General features: G+C 36.2%; 1 protein-coding gene across 1 annotated transcript in view; it reads left to right on the top strand.

The window, feature by feature from the left end:
- Positions 1-24,772, top strand: part of ELL2 (elongation factor for RNA polymerase II 2) — a 70,115-nt gene that overhangs the window by 12,329 nt on the left and 33,014 nt on the right. Inside the window, exon 2 of the mRNA XM_055312791.1 lies at positions 4,029-4,076. Coding sequence (XP_055168766.1) covers positions 4,029-4,076 — 48 coding nt within the window. The remainder of the gene's footprint in view (positions 1-4,028; positions 4,077-24,772) is intronic.

Here is a 24,772-nt window from a genome sequence, read left to right as displayed (position 1 = left end):
AGAATGATAACATACATATTCCTTATACATGATCCTTAAAGCAAAAAAAAAAAGTTATTGTTTAGTTTTTATTTAATCAGAAACTGAAGCCTGGAAATTGTAATCATTTTTTGAAATTCATTTTCCTTGGAAACAAAATGCTCCCCCACTCCCCCAAAAAAGAAAAAGAAACAAAATGCCAGAATTGAATGAGCATTTAAGGACTTTTAAATGTTCAGCACTGTGAGGTAACCTGTTACAGAGGCAAGAAAGGAAAGTGTTCTGTGTTTAGGACTTCGGAGGCTGGCTTTCAAGTCGGGCTTTCAAGTCCAGCTTTCCTAATCACTAGTTTGATGTTCCTCCACAATACCCTTTACCTGTTAGAGACTCGTTTATCTCCCTCTGAAATGGGTGATAATGATGCCTTCCTACCATCCAGGACTGGTTTTAGGAGGCTCACTAGAGACAATGGATATAAAAATGCCCTGTACATTACAAAACTATGTAAACAAAAATGATCATTTCTGTTGAGGAATCAAACAACAGAGATAGAACTGTAAGCATATTGGAAGGTTAGATTCTAAATTCAAGTCCTGAAACAAAAAAATCTGGTTAAAGTCAAAGCTACTCTTACAAGTCCCTAAACTAAAGTGAAGTGTGGTTGTATTATTTTGTCTACAACCATGAATAGTAATGTGTAAAGTATATGTATATAGTAATATGCTGCTATAAAGTAGTACAAAAAGAATATGGCCAGAATGATTTTACAATCACTTTTTTCTTTAGATGAGCATAATGTAGATAAATACTTTAAGTTAAATATGTGTTAGACTCCTCTGTGTCATAATAACTAGGAGTAAGACAACCTATGAAAATAATACACCTCCAGTGTAGTGGAATCCTAGACAGGCATCTGGAAAAACAGCAGCTGACAAGAGTTAACTCAAAGTGGGCATAGGTGAGAGCAAAATAGTGGTATCCATGTTTGGTTTGGCTGTGAAAGGTTTAATATTTTAAAATCTGAATCCTTTCTCAGGTGGGCATTTATTCTCCAGGTACTTGCCAGTCCTTGTTGCTTTTACATCAGTCTCTTTAACATTTACCTGCCTTAAACACATTGAGCCTTTGATTCCTGATTTTTCCAAAGGAAGGCCTACCTGAAGAAACTGATCTTAAACTTGAATGTTAAGTAAGTTATTAGTATGAATTGACAAAATAGTGTTTGAGAAGGCATACCAGCTTGAAGGAAAGAAGGGAAGTAGAAATAGAGGAAAGAGTGCCTGGCTGGCTCTGTCAGTGGAGCATGCGACTTTTGATTTGGGGGTTGTGAGTTTGAGCCCCACATTGGATGTAGAGATTACTTAAAAGTAAAATCTTAAAAAAAAAAAAAAAAGGAAAATGTTTACATAACAAAAAGGGTTAACAACAGCTGAGGCACAGTTGAAAGAAGTAGAAGATGAATTTGGTTAGTCCTGTCACGTGGACGGCTTTGGTTGGCTTTGATGGAACCCACTGCAGCCTGTGTGACATGCTGGGATGGTATCCGAGAGAGGCTCTGTTAGCTCTTTGAACAATGGGCAGTATTTGGAAGGAATTGAGGGGAGGAAGGAAGGCCTTTATCTAGGTGCTCAGTGATAGGGGCCTGAAACAGTCCAGAGGTTTTCAAAATAGAGACTAAGAGCCTAATTTGAGGGAATCTGGAGCTGACTTGCCAAAAATGATGATTCAGAGCCATGAAGCCACCTCTGCTTCATTTTTCTTTGATGCCTGATACTCAAGCTTTCAGCACATTTTATCATTCTTTCTTGAGAAAGTCAGCCTATTCCCCCACCTCCTGTTTGCGCTGGATAAAATCATACTAATTTAGGCCTTATCACTAGAGTATTTCTAAATAAAGCATCCGCTGGAGCTAATGTCTAATCCTTTTCCCTAGCCCCAATCCATCTCTTTCCCTCTTTCTTACACATGACGGAAAGAGCTGCTTTCCCTGAAACACTTCTTTCAGCAGCTCACTTTGTTATTCCAAAAATTAGAAGGCCCTCCAATTGTTGATCACGTCAAAGGCAAGACTTAAAGGCCATCCCTAAGGGGGTAATGGAGGAGATTAGGGCAGGGTTATTTCACAGGGTGATAAACCTTTTGAAATCCTGAGATCTAAAATTTAAATTACTGTCCTATTTATTCTGTAGTGTATAGAAACTAAAACTGAAGACAAATTTTGAGGTCAAGGAAAGATTAGGCAGGGATCGCCAGGTCCAATTCTCATCCTTTGTGTTGTGTTTCAAGTGTGAAAGAAATCTGTACACAGACACAGACCTGCCCTTTGCTCACACAGCGTCTATTTCTGTCTCCTTGCTTTTTGGCTCAGGGCATTCCCTTTCCCTGGAGTTTGTCTTTTCAAAATTGCTTCTAAGGACCATCTTTTCCATAAGCCCTTTGGCTTTTCTAGTATTTCCTCTAACCCATAGTCTTCCTTTTGAGAATTCTTTCTGCACCTCCCAGTAGCACTTAGCCTCGTATTTAATCATTCTCACATGTTCCTCAACTAAAATGTGAACTCTGGCATGAAGGAGTAGGCCTCCATACTCTTGAATCTCCCGGAGCAGATGGTGTAGAGCACAAGGTAAAAGAAAACGGCTTCGCAGAATAGGAGGATTGAGTCCTGGGTTCTGGTCCCAGCTTAGTTATTAATGGGACACATGGCCTGTGGGGGGTAGGCCTTGGCTGTATTATCTATGATTCAGAATTCTGCTAATTCTAGCATTGTGTAATGAATGGCCTAATAGAATATGGTTGGGGGAAAGGAAAAACAGACTGTTAATTAAATTTAAAGTTGTGACCCTGGGGAGCCAAGAAGATTGAAGTACACTTGCCAGAAAAGTATGAGAGAGATGCCATTTTGGTTGAGGGAGGGGTGCCAGTTTTGCTGTTGTTGAGTTTCGAATGCAAAGTGTCCCTAGACAGTAATAGTAATAAGTACTTGGCTGTGGAGAAAGGGAGTTGAGAAATAGAGCAGAGATTCAAAGTCATCATCAAACAGGTGAAGTGAGCCTCCAGGAGGGAGTGGATCTAGAAAGAGCAAAGTGAAGGACACTAGCTTTTGAAATGAAAGGCATGGTACAAGAGCTAAGAGGACTGCGTAGAAGGAAATTGTGATAATGACAGAGAAGTGAGCAATTTGAAAATTGAGAAAAGTTAGCATTTGACCAAGAAGAATTGAAATTGATGAAGAATTTCAAATTCCAGTGGTGAACTTAAGACAGCTTCTGAGTTGCAGAAAGTCAGAGAGGAAATTATAACCAGCCTCAAAGGAGTTTGGAAAAAGCATTCTCATAGAGAAACATAATGGTGACTTTCTATACAGGAAATCATGACTGGGATTATGGCAGATACTTACAGCATTTCTTCTAAATACATAACTCTATGATAAAATATTAAAGTTATGAAGAGGGCAAAGCTTGTTATAAAATAAAACGTTCAAAAATTATATTCTCCTGGTGAAAATCTTGTAAGAAAACTGGTAACCTGTTTGACCCTCAACTAGAAACTAACCTGTGGTAAAATGTGAGAATCTGGACTGGAAAACCACAGTTCATTATCAAGTACTTTAATTTTCTATTTATAGTATCCTTTTAGAGTTTTGTAAAGTTCCCCCAATTATCTCTTCCCTCCCCCTACCCTTTTAAAAACCTATTAAGAAACTAAGCAAAAAAAAAAAGAAAGAAAGAAACTAAGCAAGAATGTGTTTTAATGTGACATTTAATTAATATACTAATCATTTTTTTTGCCAAATTGCATCATTTTCAAAAACCTGAGTACACTTCCAAAATATACCTGTGGTTGCGTATTCAGAGAAATGTCAACAAGATGATCTTGCTCTAATTAAGGCATCTTAATATGATAATATATAAACCTAGGTAATTACGTAATGAAAAGATATTTCCATAGACTATAGCACTGACCAGATGCACAGATTTAAAGTTTAAAAATTTAGTTCTGTGACACATTAACAAGGTTGACCTGTTTGTTTCTTATATTTCTTTTAATAGAATTTAATTCCTTTTCGACCTTCGATTCAGTTCCAAGGGCTCCAAGGGGTGAGTACTCTTGTTGATTCAGCAAGAAAATCTAATATTCTTCTTACATACTATTATATTTAATCTCTTAAAATTTAACTTGTGCCTCAATATAAGGTCACTCGTACTTTGTGAACTTCATGACTAAATATAAATTTAGTAAATGTAAATTTGAGTTATCTTTTCCTGATTTATTTAAAAATAATTTAGATATACTTATTGAGAGTAGTTTTCCCCCAAAATCATGAATAATGGCATTTTTTTACCTTTTTTGAAGTAAAATATGTTACAGTATTATGAGAAATTTTTTTAGCCACAGTTAAGCAACCATAATTATTTTCAGCAAGTTATAATTATGTGATTATTGTTACTATTGAACTTTTGCTGTCTGCAGACTTAATTTTTTTTATTGTACATACTAAGAAATGAAATGTATAAATAGGAGTTTTTCCAGTACACAGAATAAATATTATGTATCTTACTGCTGCATTTAAAAGCATAATAAATAATAACTCAAAATATACCTATGAATTTTGTTTATAATAAACTTTATAGGAATAGTGTCGGTATTATTTTAAAATTATTAACTATTAGAGTTTAGTATTAATAAAAAGTCTCCATCATTCCTTCCCTGAATATGCATTTCTGAATTTGTGTCTATATATTGACTGTAGTATGGAACTTTGGAACATCTGTAAATGGATTTTAGTGGTCTAGAAAAAAAGACAAGCAGAAGGAGGGAGATCATATTCCTGCTAATTATGAATCTACCTTTGTAAATCTTTGTTTATCATGCCACAAAATGAAAATATTCAATGTAAATCAGTACCGTCTTTCTAAACTTTATAACTTGAAAATATTTGAAGAGTCAAGAGTTTTAATTATATCATTCAATACCAGCTTAAGAGTACTAGTAAATAATGCTAACTTGAAGGAGGTGTTTGTGTGGATGTCAGAAGACTATCTGTGTGATAGCTTTACAATTAAGTCTTTTTTTTTTCTCCCCTAGTAACTGAGTGTTTATGAATGGGATCCTAATTACAGCAAGCATTCTTCTGCGTTTTGTTTTATGGCTTGTTAGGTAGTCCTTAGCACCTGCTGGCACTATTTTTGAGGTATTAGTTTTGGTGGTTTATTTAAGGCTTCTTAAATTTTCTCACAAAATTTAATGGCATCGGTAATCTCTGAAACGATGATCCAGAGGCAAGCTTGAGTCCATGAACCCTGGAGGGCTCCAAGGATTTTCAGTAAAGGGTTATCTGAAATGAGAGGTCAAGACCTAGGAGAATAGTGTAAGGTTTTAGCTGCTTTTCCCTCACTAGCAGCTGTTACCTTGTTTGGGATCTGCCTCTTCCCTTAAATCTCCATTTTCACAGGAGACAGAGGCTAGGGAAATGCAAGAGAACATTTTACTAGGAGGCATCAGTTAGGTGGAATATTGATAAACCAACATGTACAGGCTTCAAACTCTTGATTCAGACACACGCAGCTTTTAGCAGTCTTAGAATATGGTTTTCTCCGGCACACTATTTGCCCCCTAGAGGCCCCAGGCACCATTGTAAAGCTGGCAGTTTATATTTGAGACCTTGCGTGTCCTTTTCTGAATTCTCTTACCTACCTCCCCCAGGCTTTCCTGTGCGTCCTGGCTTCCTCAGTTTATCTTTGCAAGCTCCATTCCCCCTTCTATTCCATTCCTTGCCTGGGTGTAGTTCACTGATAAAGATAACTTAGACGTGAGTGACTGATAGGATTAAATCTTAATGGGTGTTCGAATTTTAACCCAAATGAATGGTTATTAGATTTTAGTAGAGTGGGGGAGGGGCAGGAGGCTGTAGACCCAGAGCGATGGAATACTTGGCCCTACCTTGCTTACTTTGCTTTCTGTCTCCTCTACCCCTCTACACCCACCCCCACCCGCAGCCCCCTTTTTATTATTCTAACTCGGAACAAAATATATGGACTCAGCATTGTTTCTGACCCTGCAGCTGCATTCCATCCACCCTTCCCCCCCTTCTCTTTGCAGAGCTCTCACCAGCCCTTTGGGACTTAGTAAAAACAAAGAGTCATTACAGGGGAGAGAGTGGGTTGGCACAGCCCACAGGGAATACGCAGAGCCACAAATGTGAGGGTCTTCTGTACAGTGCTCCTCTGTTATTCTCGAGAGCCATGATAATTTAACATTGCCTTGCTGATTGCTTTAAAAGCCCTGAAGAAGTATGCTTACAGTTTTCCTATGTGGAAAATGTTCAGGACTTTTAAGAAGACTTTATGTTTCAAATTTACATTTCCCACAAAAGATAGTTTTTCTTAATGAGAAATGCTAATACAGTGTTTCAGGAATTTTGAGTTTTTCTGGAAAGGATTTGGCAAATCTAACAAATGTCTTTTACATCAAATGTAATCAAAAAAAGACATGAACTGTCATGATGGTGTCATATTTAGGCATATTTTAAATATAACTGAAGTACTGTTAAAATATCATTTCAAAAGTGACCATTTAGTGTTAAGAGTATTTTATTTTCCTCATGCTAAGCACTGCATGGTTACTGCTGTTCCTTGTTACTAATTTTAGGATTTTTCTTGCCTCAGTAATGTCTTTAGAAGGTCAGAATTTGGGTCTTGGCAGGTTAGCTTTTAAGCATATTTACTTTTATGCCTGAACATGTTCTCTTAGGTTGAAGTCTTCCTCTAAATAAATGCAGCCTGGAACATTAAACAAACTATAGCAGTATGCTGTTAATGAGTGTAACTGCTAAGAACCATTGACTACCTAGATTTTTATCATTGCAGTTAGCCTGCAGCATTAAAAAACTGTAAATTGTATCTTTCACAATCCTCACCCCTTTTCCTTAGTGGAAGACAGTGCTCAGTAAATTGAGTGATCATCGAAGGTATTTTCTAGAATCAGAAAGATTGAGAAAATACCAATGGGAGCAGTTGAATATGATTTCTAAACTCATGAATATCAGGAGCTGAATAAATCAGCGAAAAATGCCTTGTGGATTCTGAAGGGTATGGGTCACCAAATTATCCTCACAGTTCTAATCACATCTAGGATGCTCATAACTAATGGTTTATTAGGATTACAAATTTCAATAGATCATTCTAATTGAACTGAAAAGGTAGCTGGTAAGAGGCACATGAGCTACAGTAACGAAGTGTTACAGTGTTGTGAGGGGTGTATTGGTAAAATGCACCTGGTTTCCAAAAGCTGTCAGGTAAACTTTATAGAAATCATTTGTTTATTTATAGAAATATAGTTCTGCCTCTTGTATTTTAACTGGATACTGAAAATGTAGCAGGTGAAATTTGCCAAAAATATGTGTTCCGGTAAAGTTTTTAAAAATACGCTCTGTAAGGGCACCTGGCTGGCTCAGTGCTTAAGGGTCTGCCTTCAGCTCAGGGCGTGATCCTGGGGTCCTTGGGTCCTGGGATCGAGTCCTGCATCAGGCTGCCTGCCCAGAGCCTGCTTCTCCCTCTGCCTGTGTCTCTGCCTCTCTGTGTGTGTTTCTCATGAATAAATAAATAAAATCTTAAAAAAAATACACTGTATTTTTATGTTTGTTGAAGGTTTCTTGTGTAAAGACACAATAGAGACAGAGCTGTAATTACAGTCTGTCTTCACACTACCAGGGGAAAGTTCTTCCCAGTATACTGTGCGGTTTTGAAAGAAGAGGTACTGGAAGCAACTAGACTCATTGTTTTCAAGTAATGGCAGTTTTCTACTGACCTAATTATTCTTCACAATAAATTTAAGCAGGTGCTTAATCAATGGTTGTGCTAATAGGTTTGTTGTTGTATTCGTTTCTTACTTATTGCATAAACATTCTTTTAGTCCTCACTGGTGCCAAGTACTTTGCTAAGTGCTTAGTGTGCAGATACAGGGATGTGTAAGATGTGAGTCTCGCCCTCAGGGAACTCAGAGTCTGACAAGCACACACAGACCAGTACTCAGGAAAGAATTAATAATGTAGAACTTAACCCAGAGTTCGCCACTCAGACCTTCTGTGTAAATAAGACTGTCAGGAATGAGGCTCAGGTGTGTATTTCTGATTGGTATGAATCAGCATTTTAGACAAAGATTTCAGTGCGTGCAAAATACGTCCTGGTGGTAGATAAGTAAAATTCCTGAAGGCCTATTAAAATCTGTGTACCCATATACAAAAAGGTAAATCTATGGTATCATTCAGATAAAAACTGAAATGGCAAGGTTTTCAATAGCAAATAACAGCCACTTCTGCTGACCTTTGGTGGCCTTGCGGAGTGCACTTGCCTGCAGCCTCAGGGACTCCTGTCCAGAGAATGACTATCCCCAGAGCAGGGAGAAATAATGTTAACTTTGTCACAGTAATTGGGATTCCAGACCTCGGTATTTATGAGAATGTTGTTCCAGAATTTTCTGATTTAATTGCTTACTTCAGACTCAGCCATCCCAGAGGCTTTAGAAAATAGAACTTAGTTTGGCATATATAATTCAGAAATTATTTTTAAGAAGAAGACTGAAAATACAAAATATTTTCTATAAGTACCGTGTAGTGTCTCCTACAAAATAGTGAGTCACACATACGTTTCCAGGAATGAACAAGGAATAACCAGCCAAACAAGTTTTAAATGTATGTCTTCCAAAAGACACTGTGACCTTCTGAAGATTAAATCAGCATTTAACTGCTAACTTTAAAGGCTTGAATAATGCTATAAAACTCTTACAGTAGAGTCATTAACTGAAAAGAACAGAGGGTTGCATTTTTCTTTTAAGCATTCAGAAATATTTTATCAATTGCTTATTTTCCTTTGCAGGATCGGGGAAAAGATCAAGTATGAAATACTAAATTATACAGTATTTGAAATTAGTAGGCAGTTTCAACCCACCTACAGATACTTTCTGCAGACTACCCTTCTCTAACCTACTTGATACCTGGGAAGCAAAGATAACTATCCGTTTTAAACAGCAGGAGAGATAAAAATAAATCACCAACACTGCCATTCCTTCGTAGATGATATGCCTGTGCTCCAACTGCTTTCCCCTGCTGTTTTTGGTTTGGCTACCCCACTGATTTTGCCAATGGTTGTGTTTAGTCAGTCTGCTCAAAAGTTGCTAACAGTTACCTTTAGACACTCAGCTCTGAATGTAATTAATACTAGAAGGATGTTAGAATTATACCTTTTTGTAATGGCAGTTCTGTTTTAATTTTTTAATATTATGGTGGTTAACATGTATATAGATAAATTTTAATATTTGCATTGAATTATGACTCTTATCCATCTATTAATATACTAAGGTATCAATACAATAGTAAATAGCCTAATTTGAAAGAAATATTTAACTTCAATATATATCCAAGATTATATTATATATAACATAATTTTATATGTCATATAATATATAACATATACTTTATATGTATAAAAGCTCATTTGGCCAGGAGTATGGGCTGACATTGTAGAAACTCATTTTATCTTAAAAAATAATTGAACCATAGTTTGAAGTTTTAAGCTATTGTATATTGCCCAATTTGTCTATTTTATGCTGCCATACACTGCCCTCCTTTTCTTCAGGATAAGAACTAACAGCAGGGTTTCTAAAGAAGGAGAGCAATGGGCTAAATTCGGTGTCCATTGTTTCACACCTTGGGTAGGTAACAGGACAGGCACCAGGGGACACGGCCCATCCCCTGTCCTGGAAGAGTACAAAAATGACAGAGGGTGGGAGCATGACTTTGCCTTTGTGTTTGTGGTGCCTGCAGAAACTCTCAAAGTACTTGCTGACCACACCTTCACACAGATTCAGTGTGGGCTACAAAAGGACAAGCCTCCCAAAATACGAGCACAAACAGGAACTGATGGCATTCTGCTCTGTCCTTCACCACACTGCAGTCACTTTGGAAAGCAGCTGGAACTATGAGTAAAATCTGAAGCAGCTACAAATACCATAAATTGCATTCTTAGCAGTGAGTTATGCTGTCTACATTCAACAAGCATTTATGAATACTCACTGTGTACCATGCTCCACGATAGACACTGTGTAGACAAAGGTAAATAGGGCTTTGAAATGCCAGCTCTTGTTCCTAACTGACATCATCTATTTGTCAATAAAATGTGCCATTGATGGCTTTGCCTTTTTGCTTCCCACCAAAACTGAAACTTGTGAAATTGAGTCGCCTGTGTTACAGAAATTTTCACTTTAATAGCACTCACTTATTTAAGCTTGGATAATAATATTTCCCATTCTATAATACCTTGTGTTTCCTATAGTTAAACCACGCCTAAATTTGAACCATGAGCATTACTTCAGTATCTTTTGACCTCTTACTGTGTCAGGATGCTATTTTAGGCACATAAAATGAGTTTATAAGAGCTTTATTCAAAAGAAAAGTCTAATTTAAATAAACAGGAAAAACAACTTAGAATATGGCCAAGCCATAGATCTTATTTCAAACAATATTTTGAAATTTTCATTTTAACATTTAATGCCTTTGGAATTGGAATGCATCTCATTATGGATGGCATCTTAGTATTGTCATAGTCGTTAGCATTTTATATTATGCAGTGGTACATAAAATCAGTCTTACAATTGCTGGCATCGTAGATTCAATGAATTACGAATTACGGCGCTGCAATGGAAATATTTGGAGAGTCTGTGTGTCCTGTGATAAGATTTTATCTAATAAAATTTTTTCAAGTTTTCTTTCCTGACCCCACCCTTGACTAGCTTGCTCAGTTAGCTCCATATGTTAGATTATCTGGGAGAATTTACAGAGAAGGTATACTTTAATAACCATTCTTGAATTGTGATCTAACTGAAAAGAACAAAAGTATGAAATTATAATGTTCTCAAATTTGTTTTTAAGCTAAAAACCTCCCCTATTAAAGTAACTTGTTTTGAAAACAAGTTTGGTTTTTTTTGGGGGGGGGGGTGTTTGTTTTTTGAAAACAAGTTTAGAAGAGTTTTACTGAGCTAAAGACTTCAAAAATCCAGAGACATGCCTTGAGGCTAATGAATTTGCCCTTATCAGGCTAAGAGTTTTCAAATTTCTCTAACTCCTCTTATAATTTATACTACATTTAGCATACATGTATAGTAATCCATTCAATTATTTTGATAGATTCCAATTATTTTTCAATGATTACAGATAAAATTAAATATTTATTACATGCTAAGAACTCTATACTAAGCACTTTACATATATCATTCTCATTTAATCCTCACAGGAATGCTGTGAAGCAGATACTCCCATTTTGCCGATGTGTATACACACCATGGCTCTGAAGTTAGTTTTTGAAGCTCACACAATTAGTGGGTAAAGGAGCCTACAATCCACTGTAGCCTCTGATTCCAGAGCTTGTTGTCATCACTACAGTGATCCCCACCTGCCTATAACAGATGTTCAATAAGCATTTTACTTATTCTCACATTCATGTAGACATCTATTGAGTACCTCTCCAACTAGCAAGAGGAAGAGCCAACAGTTAGGAAGGTCTCAGAGAAGTAGTTTGAACTGGGCTTTGAAGGATTACCAAGAGTTGGCTGATCAAAGGAGGTGAAAATGCTTTTCAATCCCATACTGCAGCATGAGCAAAGTGGCAAAAACGGTTTGTCAAATGTTCCCACCTTCTTAAGGAGTTTGAATTTCACCTTGGAGATCAATACTTATTTGTAAAATTTTCCTGTGAGTTTCTGATGAAGTCTGAAGAGCACAACTTTAAAATATGATAGCTAGGTTTGCTTTAATTAGGAATATTATAAGTATGCAAATGTATAGGTGTATGTACATTCTGTTCTCTGAAGGAGGTTTGCAAAGCACATTGAGAAACAATTCATGATAAGGAAAAACATTTCACATTGTGACCCCTTACACAATACCTATACACATTCACCCAGCTTAAAACAGGAGTTTCATAGCACAGTATTGTTTCTTTATCAGTATACTCTGATATATTCTATTTCATTTTAAAGAATCCTGGTCATTATCCGCTAAATTAATGTTGTGACCTTCCAGTGGGTCACAGTCTGTGGTTTAAAAAAGCACTGCAGGAAATTATCTATTTAAAAAATTTTAACCAGGGAGTCATGTGGTCAAGTTTGCATTTTAATATGCTTATCCAGTAGCTCCCCTTAGTTACTCCTTTTATATGGAAAAGAGGGAAAGAAAGGAGTCAAGGTGGCTCCATATTTAGGATGAGTATTTGGTTGGGCAGTTTATTAAATCTGAAATAGATGAAAAACATTGAGGCAGGAGGCAAGGGGTGTGTTTAATTTGGGACATGCTGTACATGAGATGTTTAGGTGATACGCTGTACCTTGTTCTGTCAAGATGGAGCTGTCTGGAAGGCAGTGGCATCTGGGAGTTTGGAACAAAAGGATTTTTGAGAAACAACTCCAAAGGACATTTTATAGGATTTAATAATACATGGAAGTTCTGTAGTAAGAAGGCAAAAAGGTGTATTTACAGATGGAATTGTGGTATTAAGCTATATTTAAGGAGTTTTTTTTCAACTGTTAAAAATACTGATTGACTTATGAGTGTTGGTACTTTTAATTATTAACCGGGAATTTAAAGTTCCTTTTGCCAAATTTTGTTGACACCAATTTAGAGTGGTAGCAAATAGAGGATAAACTCTGCATATTGATTCAGTGGAAAAGTATACAACAGTGAAAACTCAAGTGGGCAGAAGACAGCATATGGCATTGCACCATTTTTATAAATTTTTATTAACCAACAAAATTAATATGTTGTATGTATGCACACATGATAAAATTATTGAAAACAAAAGAAACAATCGTGAGAAAAGTCAGAGTAGTTGTTACGTTTGGTAGAGAAAGGCACGCAGGCATAAGGGATTGGAATGGAGCACATGGTTAGATTATTGCTAATGTTCTATTTCTGAGTTGGGCAGTGAGTTCATAGGTATTCATTATATTGTCAAGTTTCATAACTCAAGCTGCATTTTGTAGAAGTGTATCACATAAAGTTTGTTCTCATTAACTTTAAATATAATCTGTCATTTTATCTTCACAGATTAAAAGAGAAAAGCCAGACATATTTCAGTAGCTGTCAGAAAAGGCATTTGATAAAAATTCAATATTAAATCTGTTTAAAAACATAAGGGCATAAGTAAATAGGGAACAGAAAGAATTCTTCCATAGCATGATAAAAAAAAAATATCTTTATGAAACTAATAGCCAGTTACATACTTAGTGATAAGACAATATAAATACCTTTATTAATGTTAGCAATAAACACACATGCCCACTATCATCTCTCTAGTTTAACATTGTTCTGAGAATGCTCAGTAATGGAAAAGAAAATGAAATAAAAGCTATGGGTAATAGATAAGTTTGCCCATATCTGCAGATAATCCAAGTAAACCAAGTGCAAAATTTAAGGATTTCTTAAGGTAGTCACTTCAGAAATAACTTTCAAAATCTAGCTTAATATTCAGCAGTTGGAGTAAAAAGACATTTCTTTCAAAATCAAAGAAAGAACAGGATTATTTTTTTAAAGACTTACTAGGGAGTGGGAGGGGTCCCGGGGGAGGGGAAAGGAAGAGAGAATTTCTCTTTTTTAAAATTGGTCCCCCTAAACACTAGCAGTTAGAATTTCAATGTAAAAATGATTTCATTTATGATACCAACCAAAAATTACCAAAATGAAATACCAAAAATTAAGTGTAGGTCATACTATTCTAGACCTGTCTAAAGAGCTTTATATTACTTTCATGATGGGTATAAGAGAAAATATAAGTGGTAAATGGCAAGACTATCCATTTAGGTAAGAAGCTTTTTAAATTGTCGTTTCATCTCCTTAATTAATCAATAGGAAATAAGACATCATATATACCATTATACTAATTTAAAAAAATACAGGAAACACAAATGTAAACCTACAAAGTAAATATGAAGTGCTCTACACCAAAATGTCGTTGCTAGTAATCTATATGAGATTTTTTTTACATATGTATTTGTTTGTCTCTTTCCTAATTGCTCTATATACATAAATGTTTTGAGATGCTAAGTTTAAATATGTCAGGAATCTAGGAGAAAAAACTAAATACTAAAGGTCTAAAAAATTATGTTGACAATGAACATAGAGAAGGCACGTCTTAAGAAATTATCTAGAGCTGGACACCAGCTAAATATCTTGCTAGTCAACTACTTGATAGAGCTGCTTTGTCATCTATCAATGGAAAAAGAAAGTTTCCTCCCTGTCTGTGATCTTTCTCCCCATTAGAAGGAAGGTAACAAGCAGAGTCACTGCTGTTAACAAGGGTATGAGAGGAAAGGCCACTTTTTTGAGTTAACAGTTTTCATTTTGGAGCAGTGGTACTGTGATGTGCCCTAGGAATGGGTCTCGTCTCGAAAGGACAAATGGGAATGAAAAGAAGTAGTCAGCTGAATTTAAAAAGATAAAATTCTTAGGGACTTAAGAGGTAATATAACTCAGAATGCAGAAGAAGACTAAAGAAGGATAATTAAGTTGGGCCCACAGTATTAGAGGGTTGGTAGTTAAATTAGCCTTAGCAAAAGGGCAGTCTTTTACAATACTTAAACAGCTTAGTGTTTAATAATCATTTAGTAAGTTATATTGGGGATATCTTATTTTAGACTGAGAATATAGGGCACAGTTATATTTATGAATGTAGTAACACTCTACTAATCTATACTAAGAAATTCTTTGACTAATGTGAATGCTCTTTAGTTTTCTCTTAATCTAATTGTGTTAGTAATTCATTGAAATCAGTATTCACAGATTAGGAAGGAACACTTGAGGGTGTTCCATTCCCACTGAAGGGTAAGATGATGCTGACTTACATATCCACAGCTACTTAGAAGTTTTGTATTTGGCTATAAAGAAAAACTTTGTTCTAGGAATGCTTGGTATTTTGTTCTTGTTTTTTTTAGTAGGATAGTGTTTCTGTTCCTTCATAGAAAACTTGAAGCATAAGATAATCATGATTCCACGATTAACTTTGGATAGTCTTATTGTTTCACAATTTCTGATCCTGTAAAAAACAAAGAACCTCTAATTTTTAAAAAATAAGGTGATTGAGTTATGAAAGGCAAATGTGAAAGTGATTACTTAAAATCTAATTACTTTTTAAAGCAGTCTTTATTGCTTTTTTGATTGAAAAACTAATGAATATACATTTTAGCATTGTATGTAAAGTACATACAAAGATGAATACATGTGTTAATAATAATGAAAACCAGCTAGTGTTGGATTTCTTCTAGTCTTTTTTTCATATTCACGCATAGGTTGTAGTCACTGTGTATTTACTGTTTTTTTATATCCTGCTTTTTCCATTTAACATGAGCATTTTCCTATGTCATTAAATAGTAAAAGCTATTTCTAAATAACTACCTAACATTTCATTTTATATATAAACATTTATTTTAGCTATATTCCTATTACTTATATAGTTTTTATGTAATAGTAATGGTAAATTCTGTGTGTAAATCTTTACTTTCGTTTCTAATGATTTCTTCAGGCTAGATACCTAGATATGGAATTACTAGGTCAGAAGCATGAATGTTTAGATTTTTTGATGACTGGGCTAATGCACTCATGTACCCCTCACTCCCAGAAAGCCGCTGCTCTTTCCACAGCTGTTTGAAAGTGCCTGTCACTAGGTGTTTTCCCTGGCCAATACACATTTTCTTAATTTCAAAAACAATCATTTGATAATGTTTAAAAACTGTTGTACATTGTGACTTGCTTGATAATATCTGGCACAGGTAAAACGCAATATTGTTGAAGTACTATCCAATGTTTACTGTCTCCACTGATACTGCTAGGAGTGGTTTTGAGTTTTTCATTTAATTTCATTTATTTTTCCCAATATAGTGTGGAGAGGTTTTTATTTTAGTAATTCAGGGACTTTCTTTGAAATAACTGTTCTACCTTTTAAAATAATTACTCTATTTTTTTTTGTATATTTTTTACTATTTCTTTACAATTGCTGATAGTTGTAATAATTTAGTGCTTTTGAGTTTCCACTTTCCTCTTTAGATGCCTTTCTTCCTTAAAAGAATATTACAAACTTTCATGAAATCTACTTGTATGAATTATCTTTTTTATGGGGCAGTGCACTGAATTATTGGCAAGGGGATAAAATGTTTTGCTACTTCATATAGTTTCAGTGTTCTAAAGGAACCTGTGGTGTGTGGTTCTGCCTCTTAGCAGAATCACATAACTATCTAGAAGATAATTTTTTTTAATTTTTATTTATTTATGATAGTCACAGAGAGAGAGAGAGGGAGAGAGAGAGAGAGAGGCAGAGACACAGGCAGAGGGAGAAGCAGGCTCCATGCACCGGGAGCCCGATGGTGGGACTCGATCCCGGGTCTCCAGGATCGCGCCCTGGGCCAAAGGCAGGCGCCAAACCGCTGCGCCACCCAGGGATCCCCTAGAAGATAATTAAACAACAGCTTTGGTTATAAACTATCCAAATATAATAATTGTCCATATGTAAATCTTTGCCCTTTTTTGCCAACATACATTCCCTTATTTTAAGGCAGAGGTTTGATGGTTTTTCCAATAGCTTAAGTATAGTGTCCTTAACAATGAATCTTTTTAGCCCTGTATTTTTTAGAATTATAAATCAATTTTCTGAGACTTTATAGGTCCTCTTACTTACATTAGACCTGTTGAGTTTCTTAGAACTGCAGTTTCTAATTTATTAGCTCTTGATGCACTGTTATACAAACAGCTTTAAACATGTTAAATAATTTTACTTCCTTTATTATAGTCCTTAAGAAAACTAGCACATGAATTTGACTTATGAAAACTGAATAGAAATAAATTTTATGAAGTGGACCCCATCTCAGGAATGTATTTTCAGGGTAGATATTTGGAAAGAGGTCTATAAAAATTAAAATACTATATAGGCTTTATTCATTTTTAGGGCTACCTATAGCTTTGACACTAAAAATCACAAACTTTAAAATATGTTTTCATTTATGAAGATTGTAAACTTTCAAGCCGCAAAGTTGTGGTGTTCGAGAACTCTTAATTCTGTTTTCTTTGTTTCTTTGTTGTGCTGTAGCTACTATCTAGGGCTCTGAAGGTGGCATATTTTTTTATGGATAAGGCATTTGGGAACAGTGTTTGCTCCCCTTCTTGAGTAGCGGCAGGCATCTGTAATTTTTCAGCTTGCATGGACACTTGTTGTGGACCATTTGTTCTTGTACCTAATTTCTCTGTACTTTGAGTTTGAAACATTTAGAAATACTGCTAGTCTTTTTAGTTGTTTCCCCAGATAGTTTGACTTCTTTTTAAGCTAACACTGAAATTTGACCTTGAAAGTTTCTAGTCCCTTACTTTTTATAAATACTGAGGATTCAGATTAAGTATTGTCAGCTTTTTTTTTTTTCAGTATTGTCAGCTTTTGATGTTTCATGAGACACTTATTATCCGTCCTGTGCCAGTTGAAAATTACTTCAAAAACCAAATACATCATTATGTATGTGTTTGGAGCAAGCTAAAATCAGTGGAGCTCTCCAATGGGGTCTTTTATATTACTAGGGCAAACATTTGGGGGCACACACTACAGGCTGGACATTGTGCCAGGCACCTTTAGAAGAGTGATTTCTTTAAATTTCACAACAGTCCTATTAGATAAATAATATCATTGCCCTCATTTTGCTGATGAGGAACCTAGGGGTTAATCTGGTTAAGTTATTTGCCCAAGGTAACACAGAGGTAGAATGCAGAGCCAAGTTGGAAACTGGGCACCATGCTCCAGAACTCGTTATGCAGCACACTAGAGCTGTTCTGTTTACACTGCTCCCTTTTTCCTCTGTGTGTAAGAGTTTTCACTTTTCTCAAACAATTGAGGAAGACCTGGCGTAGAACTGGAAGTACAGAGGGATCCAATAATAAAACATTTTAAAAAGCAAAGAGAACAAAACAGCAGAACACCATTTTTTATCTTTAGTATCCTTCTAATATTTGGCACTAATTTCCATTAAAAAATGGCATGTAAGAGTTTATATTCCGTACACGCTTCTGTAACTGTCATTTTTAAGAAGTGACTAAAATTTAATAAATAAAATTATAGCCCCCAACTGTACTACATCTTGTAGCTGTTTCTCTTTCCTTAGCATAGAGCCTTGGTTTTGTGTCTTGGGTCCCCAGAGCCTAGAATTCTGTGATGTCACCACAGTGACTGCCTCAGCAGTCCCAGCCCCTCATCATCCCTTTCCTCAACCAGAACAATACTGACTCTATTTGTAATACGTGGTGGGTTTTCCCATAATATTTATTCTGAAAAAGATTTAGCTTTTTTTAAAAAAAAAAAAGTATGATTATTGTTGGTGAAAAACAGAGAAATAAGAATTGAGCATACTTCCAAATCTATATGAAAATATTCCTCAAGCTTCAATATTATTTATGTTATTGAATTTATTTTATTTTTTTTATTTTATTTATTTATTCATGACAGACACAGAGAAAGAGAGGCAGAGACACAGGCAGAGGGAGAAGCAGGCTCCATGCAGGGAGCCTGATGTGGGACTCGATCCTGGGTCTCCAGGATCACGCCCTGGGCTGAAGGCAGGCGCTAAACCACTGAGCCACCGGGGCTGCCCCTGTGTTATTGAATTTAATGAGCTTTCATGGTAACATTGGTTTGGGATAAAACCATGTGTTTTGTGAAATCTAGGACTTTGGCCACTTTTAGCAGTTTATGTTGATCTTGAGGATTCACATCTGCTAAGTAACAGTCTCCTCTAGATTTACACAGCTATTACTGATAGCCATCCATGATTCTATTCTCACTCATATTTTGGCCACAGTTCTTCCTGGCATTTGCAAAAAGTGCTTTCCTCAAGGCTTCAGGAGAGCAAAAAGGAGAGAAGATTGGGAATGAATTTGGAAATTGACATATTTAAGAATTTGTTTTTCTTGTAGAATTCAAGTTTGGGCTTTGTTTCTGAGAAAAAGAAAATTTTTTAAAAGAAAATTCTGCTTTCTACTTGACCAAGAGAATTACTAAACTTAGAATTATTTAGTGTGGTCTCTCGGTAAGTTCTTGAAATGCAAAATGGTCTAGAGGCCACTAATATGTTCAAGTGGAATTTGGTGAGAACAAAGTATTCTGTGAGTATTTTAATAAAGATGAAGATACTTTTTAAAAAGAAAAATGTATAATGTAAATGTAAGTTCCACAAATCCGGGCAGCCACTTGGCCTGGGTTTCAGGGCTAAACATAGCACAAGAGAGGTCAGAAATTTTCTCATCCTGACGTTTGTACCACACAGCATGCAGCTGTGTGGGACTTTTTTTTTTTTTCTCCTCCTTTCATTCTGCTATTTATTTTTGCCTGCTCTAGGGAGCCCTGGTTTTCCATAGACTCTTAAGTGATCTATTTCACTATTTCAGATACTGCTCTAATTTTTTAGTATTCCTAGTGTAAAGCTTCATCTAAATGAATGTAATCTAGTCCCATGTTTCTTCAGAAGAATCCAACAAATATTTATTAGGTATAAATTGTGTTCCAGATACATATGAAAGTAAGACCATGGTCCTTTCCCCCAACTAACTGGTAGGAAGAAGACACATAAACAAGGACTTTAGCATGCAGCATAGTAAAGGCAGCATTTAAAGGTAAGCCCAAGAGGTTATGGGGACCCAGAAAAGGAGCTTTTTTTTTTTTTTTTTTATGGTAATCATTTCTGATAAATTACTCAGGACAAAGTTCCTTTCTCAGGTGCAAACACGCTTTCTGATAGAAGTCTCTTGTTAGGCCAGGAATTTTGTTTTGTTTTGTTTTCTTTTTTTTTTAAGATTTTATTCATTCATTCATGACAGACAGAGAGAGAGAGAGAGAGAGGCAGAGACACAGGCAGGGAGAGAAGCAGCCTCCATGCAGGGAGCCCAACGTGGGACTCAGTCCTGGATCTCCAGGATCACACCCCAGGCCGAAGGCAGCACTAAGCTGCTGGGCCACCGGGCTCCCCAAAAAGGAGCTTTAAACTGGAGAAGGAAAGGCTCCCTAAGAGAATGGCTCCTGAGATGAGTATTTAAAATAAAGAGTAAGTTAGCACAAGCCAAGGCAAGAAGTGGGAACATAAAATATAAGGTGGAGAGTGAGGGCCAGGTCTGTTGGGAAGGAACCTCATACATCCTATTAAGGAGCTTAGACTAAGAGGTAGAAAAGTGGTAGTAGAGAGTCATGAAGAAATAAATGAAACTTGGAAATGACATGGTCAGATTGGCATTTTATGAAACTAGTTTTGGCAGCCAAATGGTTAAAGAAGGAGCTCCAGAACAAAAGTAGAGGCTTAAAGACAAGTTGTCCAAGCAAAAGATATTGAGTCAAAGCAGAGGAGGGAGAGGAAAACATACATTTGAGAGACCATTTAGGAAATGAAAGCAGTAGGACTTGTGATTATCTGGATATTGGGGGGCATGAGGTGGTATGAGGAAAAAAAAAGAGTCAGAGGTTGACTCACTCCCCAGGATGCCAGTAACCTCAGTAACTAGATAAATGGTGGTTTATTAACTGGGAGATAAACATAGTGGGGGGGGGGCAGATTTAGGGATAAGATGAGAATTCTTTTCTATATTAGCATTGATTCTATGGAATATATTTAAATTTTAGAAGGGACTACTTAATAAAAGGAAAATGAAAAGCAGCTTTATGGTCAGAGTTATGGAACTCAATGGGAGATTTTAGGTTTTGCTGCCAAAGAAAGACTTATGGATTAGCCCAGCCATGAAGTTTGAAAAACTTCTGAGATTCTCTATGTGGTTGTCTAACTTTTCTTCTAAAAGCTTCTTTGGCATTTTCTCAATTTTTTAGTAATCTTTTTTTAAGATTGTATTTATTAGAGCGAGCACAAGCAGGGTGAGGGGCAGAGGGAGAAGCAGGCTCCCCATTGAGCAGAGAGCTCGGCGTGGGGCTCCATCCCAGGACCCTGACATCATGACCTGAGCCACCCAGGTGCCCCTGTAGTCATTTATAAATCCATGTTTTGTATTCTGTTATGCTTCATAGTCTGTATACAGTATCTCTCTAGTACCTGCTGTTTGCATCTTTCCCCTGCCAATAACTGTCATCCCCCCCATTTATTCTTGGAAATACCCAGCTACCAACCAACTATACCCAGCCACCTGGTCTCTTCTAAATTTTTAACCATGAACCTACAAAATGAGTCATAACAAAACTCACTTTGAAGCCTCTTTTTTAGCTGGTGAAACCAGCAGCGGTCAGTTGTATTTCAGTGCACTTAGCTAGTATGTATTGTGTTATATGAAGGTTCTTACATCATATCCCAAATACCATATATACTGTGTGTATAAATATATGAGTATATGTGTACATACATATATACAGGTATATGTGGACACACATATACACATGCACACATACTCATTTTTTTAAATTTTATTTATGTATTCAAGAGAGACACAGAGACAGAGAGGCAGAGAGAGAAGCAGACTCCCTGCAGGGAACCCAATGTGGGACTCAATCCAGGGACTCCAGGATCACACCCTGAGCCAAAGGTAGACGCCAACCGCTGAGCCACCCAGGTGTCCCACACACTCATACTCTAAAACAATCCCATTCTACCAGGGAAAAACACCTTGGTATCATCCTTGATTTCTCTCTTTCTTTCATTCCTCACACTTAGTATATCTAGGAATCCTGCTGCACCTATCTGCAAAATATATCCTAAATCCCTCCACTTCTTCCCATCTCCTGATCTTGTTCCTGGATTTCTAGACATAGGTGCTATAAAGGCAGAGATCTTTGTAGCTTTTGTTCATTATTGTGTCACAGAAACATAAACACAGTAGCCACTCAATATGTTGTTGCTTACTTATAACCAATCAAAATTAGTTTTGAAATGTTACTCTCAATGGTGTTTTCCCCAAGATGGCCATAAATTTGAAAGAACACTTTAGAGATGAGAATGCAATTCTCAAGAAAGATTTTTCTAATAAGACTATATATCCAAAAAAAAAAAAAAAGACTATATATCCCACAGAAGTAACAGAGCCAAGGGAGCTAAATATTGGCCTACCCTACCACTCATCGACTACTTTTTAAGGAATTCTAATACTGGATCTAAAGCAGCTAAGTGAAGAAAAATAAAGAAAGCTATTCTGCTTTACTTTTTTCTGTAATAACATTTTGATAGAGGAAGGATACAGGAAATAGATTTATTTTGTCCTGAATTATTCATATTAATTGCTACATGGCCTGAATTTTTTTGGATAACTGCCAGTATTTCTCTTTGTGCTAGATAAAGTTAGCATTTTGCAGTACTCTCTTCAGTACAGTATCTATCATGTGGAAATTTCAGATGTTACCTTGTATGCGTGAGATCCTTTCCAACCCTTGCTATTCCTTGTCAATAGGAATATTTAGCTGTTACTGATTTCCCTAATACTTAACTTTTTCTACTGCTAGTAAAAGATACCCTTCCCTCCTACACCCCCATATCCACCCCGGTATTGATTTTCACATCTGGGCAGCTCTGACAGGCTTTTTTTCCTTCCCTAACCCCATAATGGTAGGCCAACAGTCATAACTGCCACTGATTTGAAAAATAGGACTTGTGGCTTTCAGGTTAAGGTTTCTATTTTCTGTTCTGATTCTAGATTATTCATTTTGCCCCTCAACTCTGGAACAGTACATGCAAATGCATTTCTCTAGCTAAACTGAGTTTTCTAGATTTTTAGGAAATCACGGAATCATGAAGAGGCTGGAAAGGGTTTGAAAACAGAGAGGGCAGCCTGGGTGGCTCAGCCATTTAGTGCTGCCTTCAGCCCAGGGCCTGATCCTGTCGGGCTCCATGCATGGAGCCTGCTTCTCTCTCTCTCTCTCTCTCTCTCTCTCTCTCTCTCTCTCTCTCTCTCTCTCTGTCTTGTGAATAGAATAAAATAAAATAAAATCTTTTTTAAAAAATGAAAACAACAGAGAATTTTAATGTTTTAAATGTTTGTAGCAATTTTTTATACAAGCTAAGACATAGTTTATATATAGGAAAATAACAGATGTATTAGTAATAATAATAAGAGATCAGCTATTCCACTAAGATACTAGAGGAAATGGAGAAGGTAGGTTCCGAGGTTTTAGAAAATGGGAAACTATTATTCAGTATGAAAGGACCTACAGCAAAGAAAGTCATTTACTTAACCTAGCATTTCCCAAATTTATTTCAGGATAGAACCTTTTCCATGTAAGGAAACTTTTCAGCACACTTTGGAAATATTGGTGAAAAGAAAGCAGATACTTTGGTTCTAGTCCTGGCTTAGCATTAATTAACATTAATTAATGTTAAAAATTAACATTTTTATTCATTCAACAAACATGTATGGAGTGACTGTTTTGTGGCACACTCTTATTTGGGATGCTGGTGATACATTCAGGTAACAAACCAGGATTGTCCTTCCAAGGATTGTCCTTCCAAGGATTGTATCTGGTCAGGGGAGAAAGACATAAACATCATCTGTAAGTAGTATAGTTACTAAGTGTTTTAGACAAACATGGAGCAGGGTCAAGGGGTCAGGAGTACAGGGGTTGCAATTTTAAATAGTCATAATCTTGAGCAATCATTGAGTGTCTCTGTTTTTCTAATCTATAAAATGAAGAAATTCAACTAATTTGATCTCAAAGGCCCTGCCAGAACTATGGGTTTGCTTTAATCACCAAGGGTTGTCATATCCAACTGTGTTACTGCTGGGTCATGAGCATCTTACTGAGCATTTATAATCACCAAGGGTGGATATTAAAATTCAAAGAAAAGTCTGTAAGTTCAAATCATTTGTTAATGTCCACAAAAGAACAATGCATTCATTTTAAATAAATGCAAAAAAAAATCAGATGGTCCTCTTTTTAATCTAGCATGTAACTCAATCCAGTATTGAGTAGATAGTACATAAGGGTAAGAAACCTCTGCTGTAAAGATACCAGTGGCCTCTAAGCAGATGTTAGCATGTCTATGAAAATATGCATCAGTGTACACATTGTGCTACTGCCCTTCATTTTTATGTAAATAAGAGGTCTGTGACTCGCTGTTAAAATGACCTTCTAGACAGTATTCCATTTCTATATGCCTGAGCTTGTATCTCAGAATAATTAGAAGTTTTGACTTAAACATCTTGGTATACAGTGTTTATGTAATTATAAATGTCTGAAAGTTTTCCTGAAACTTTCTTTGTAGCTTTTTATCAGAGACAGACTGGAGTTTGGAAGGAGGGCTACGGAGTGTGGTCCCAAGCCTTTGATTTTCAGCCCCCTCATTTTTGGAATAAAAATTAAAGTTAATTTTTCCAATTGCCCAGAACATGGTGGTATATTTTTATATTGTCTTGAATAAGAAACTGTTTGGAATCATGGTCTTTGATATTTTTAAGTAAAATTTCATTAGGCATTTAGCTCAAAATTTCAAGTAGACCATGTGTCCCAAAAATATAATGGTATTCCACTGACCTGCAGGAAAAGCTTAAAATACTATAAATAAACTTGAGAAATTCCTATCAAACAAAGGGTTGCTCTTCCAAGATTGTTTCTAAATCAGACCCCGGTTATTTCTTTTCCTATAACAGTAGCCCAGTCCCCCAAAGCTGACCCTAGGGCTTCAGTAATAATCATTTCATATTGATCCCCTTCTCTTTCATATTCCATAATTTTAAAGGCCAGTTTATAAGAAAATACTTTGTAACCATCCTGGAAGAAAGAACTGACTACTGCTTTACTATCTAGAC

The sequence above is a fragment of the Nyctereutes procyonoides genome, unplaced genomic scaffold (assembly GCF_905146905.1).
Source record: "Nyctereutes procyonoides isolate TBG_1078 unplaced genomic scaffold, NYPRO_anot_genome, whole genome shotgun sequence".
NCBI lineage: Eukaryota > Metazoa > Chordata > Mammalia > Carnivora > Canidae > Nyctereutes > Nyctereutes procyonoides.
The sequence above is the reverse complement of the archived record's forward strand: the minus strand, read 5'-3'. Positions and strand labels throughout refer to the sequence as shown.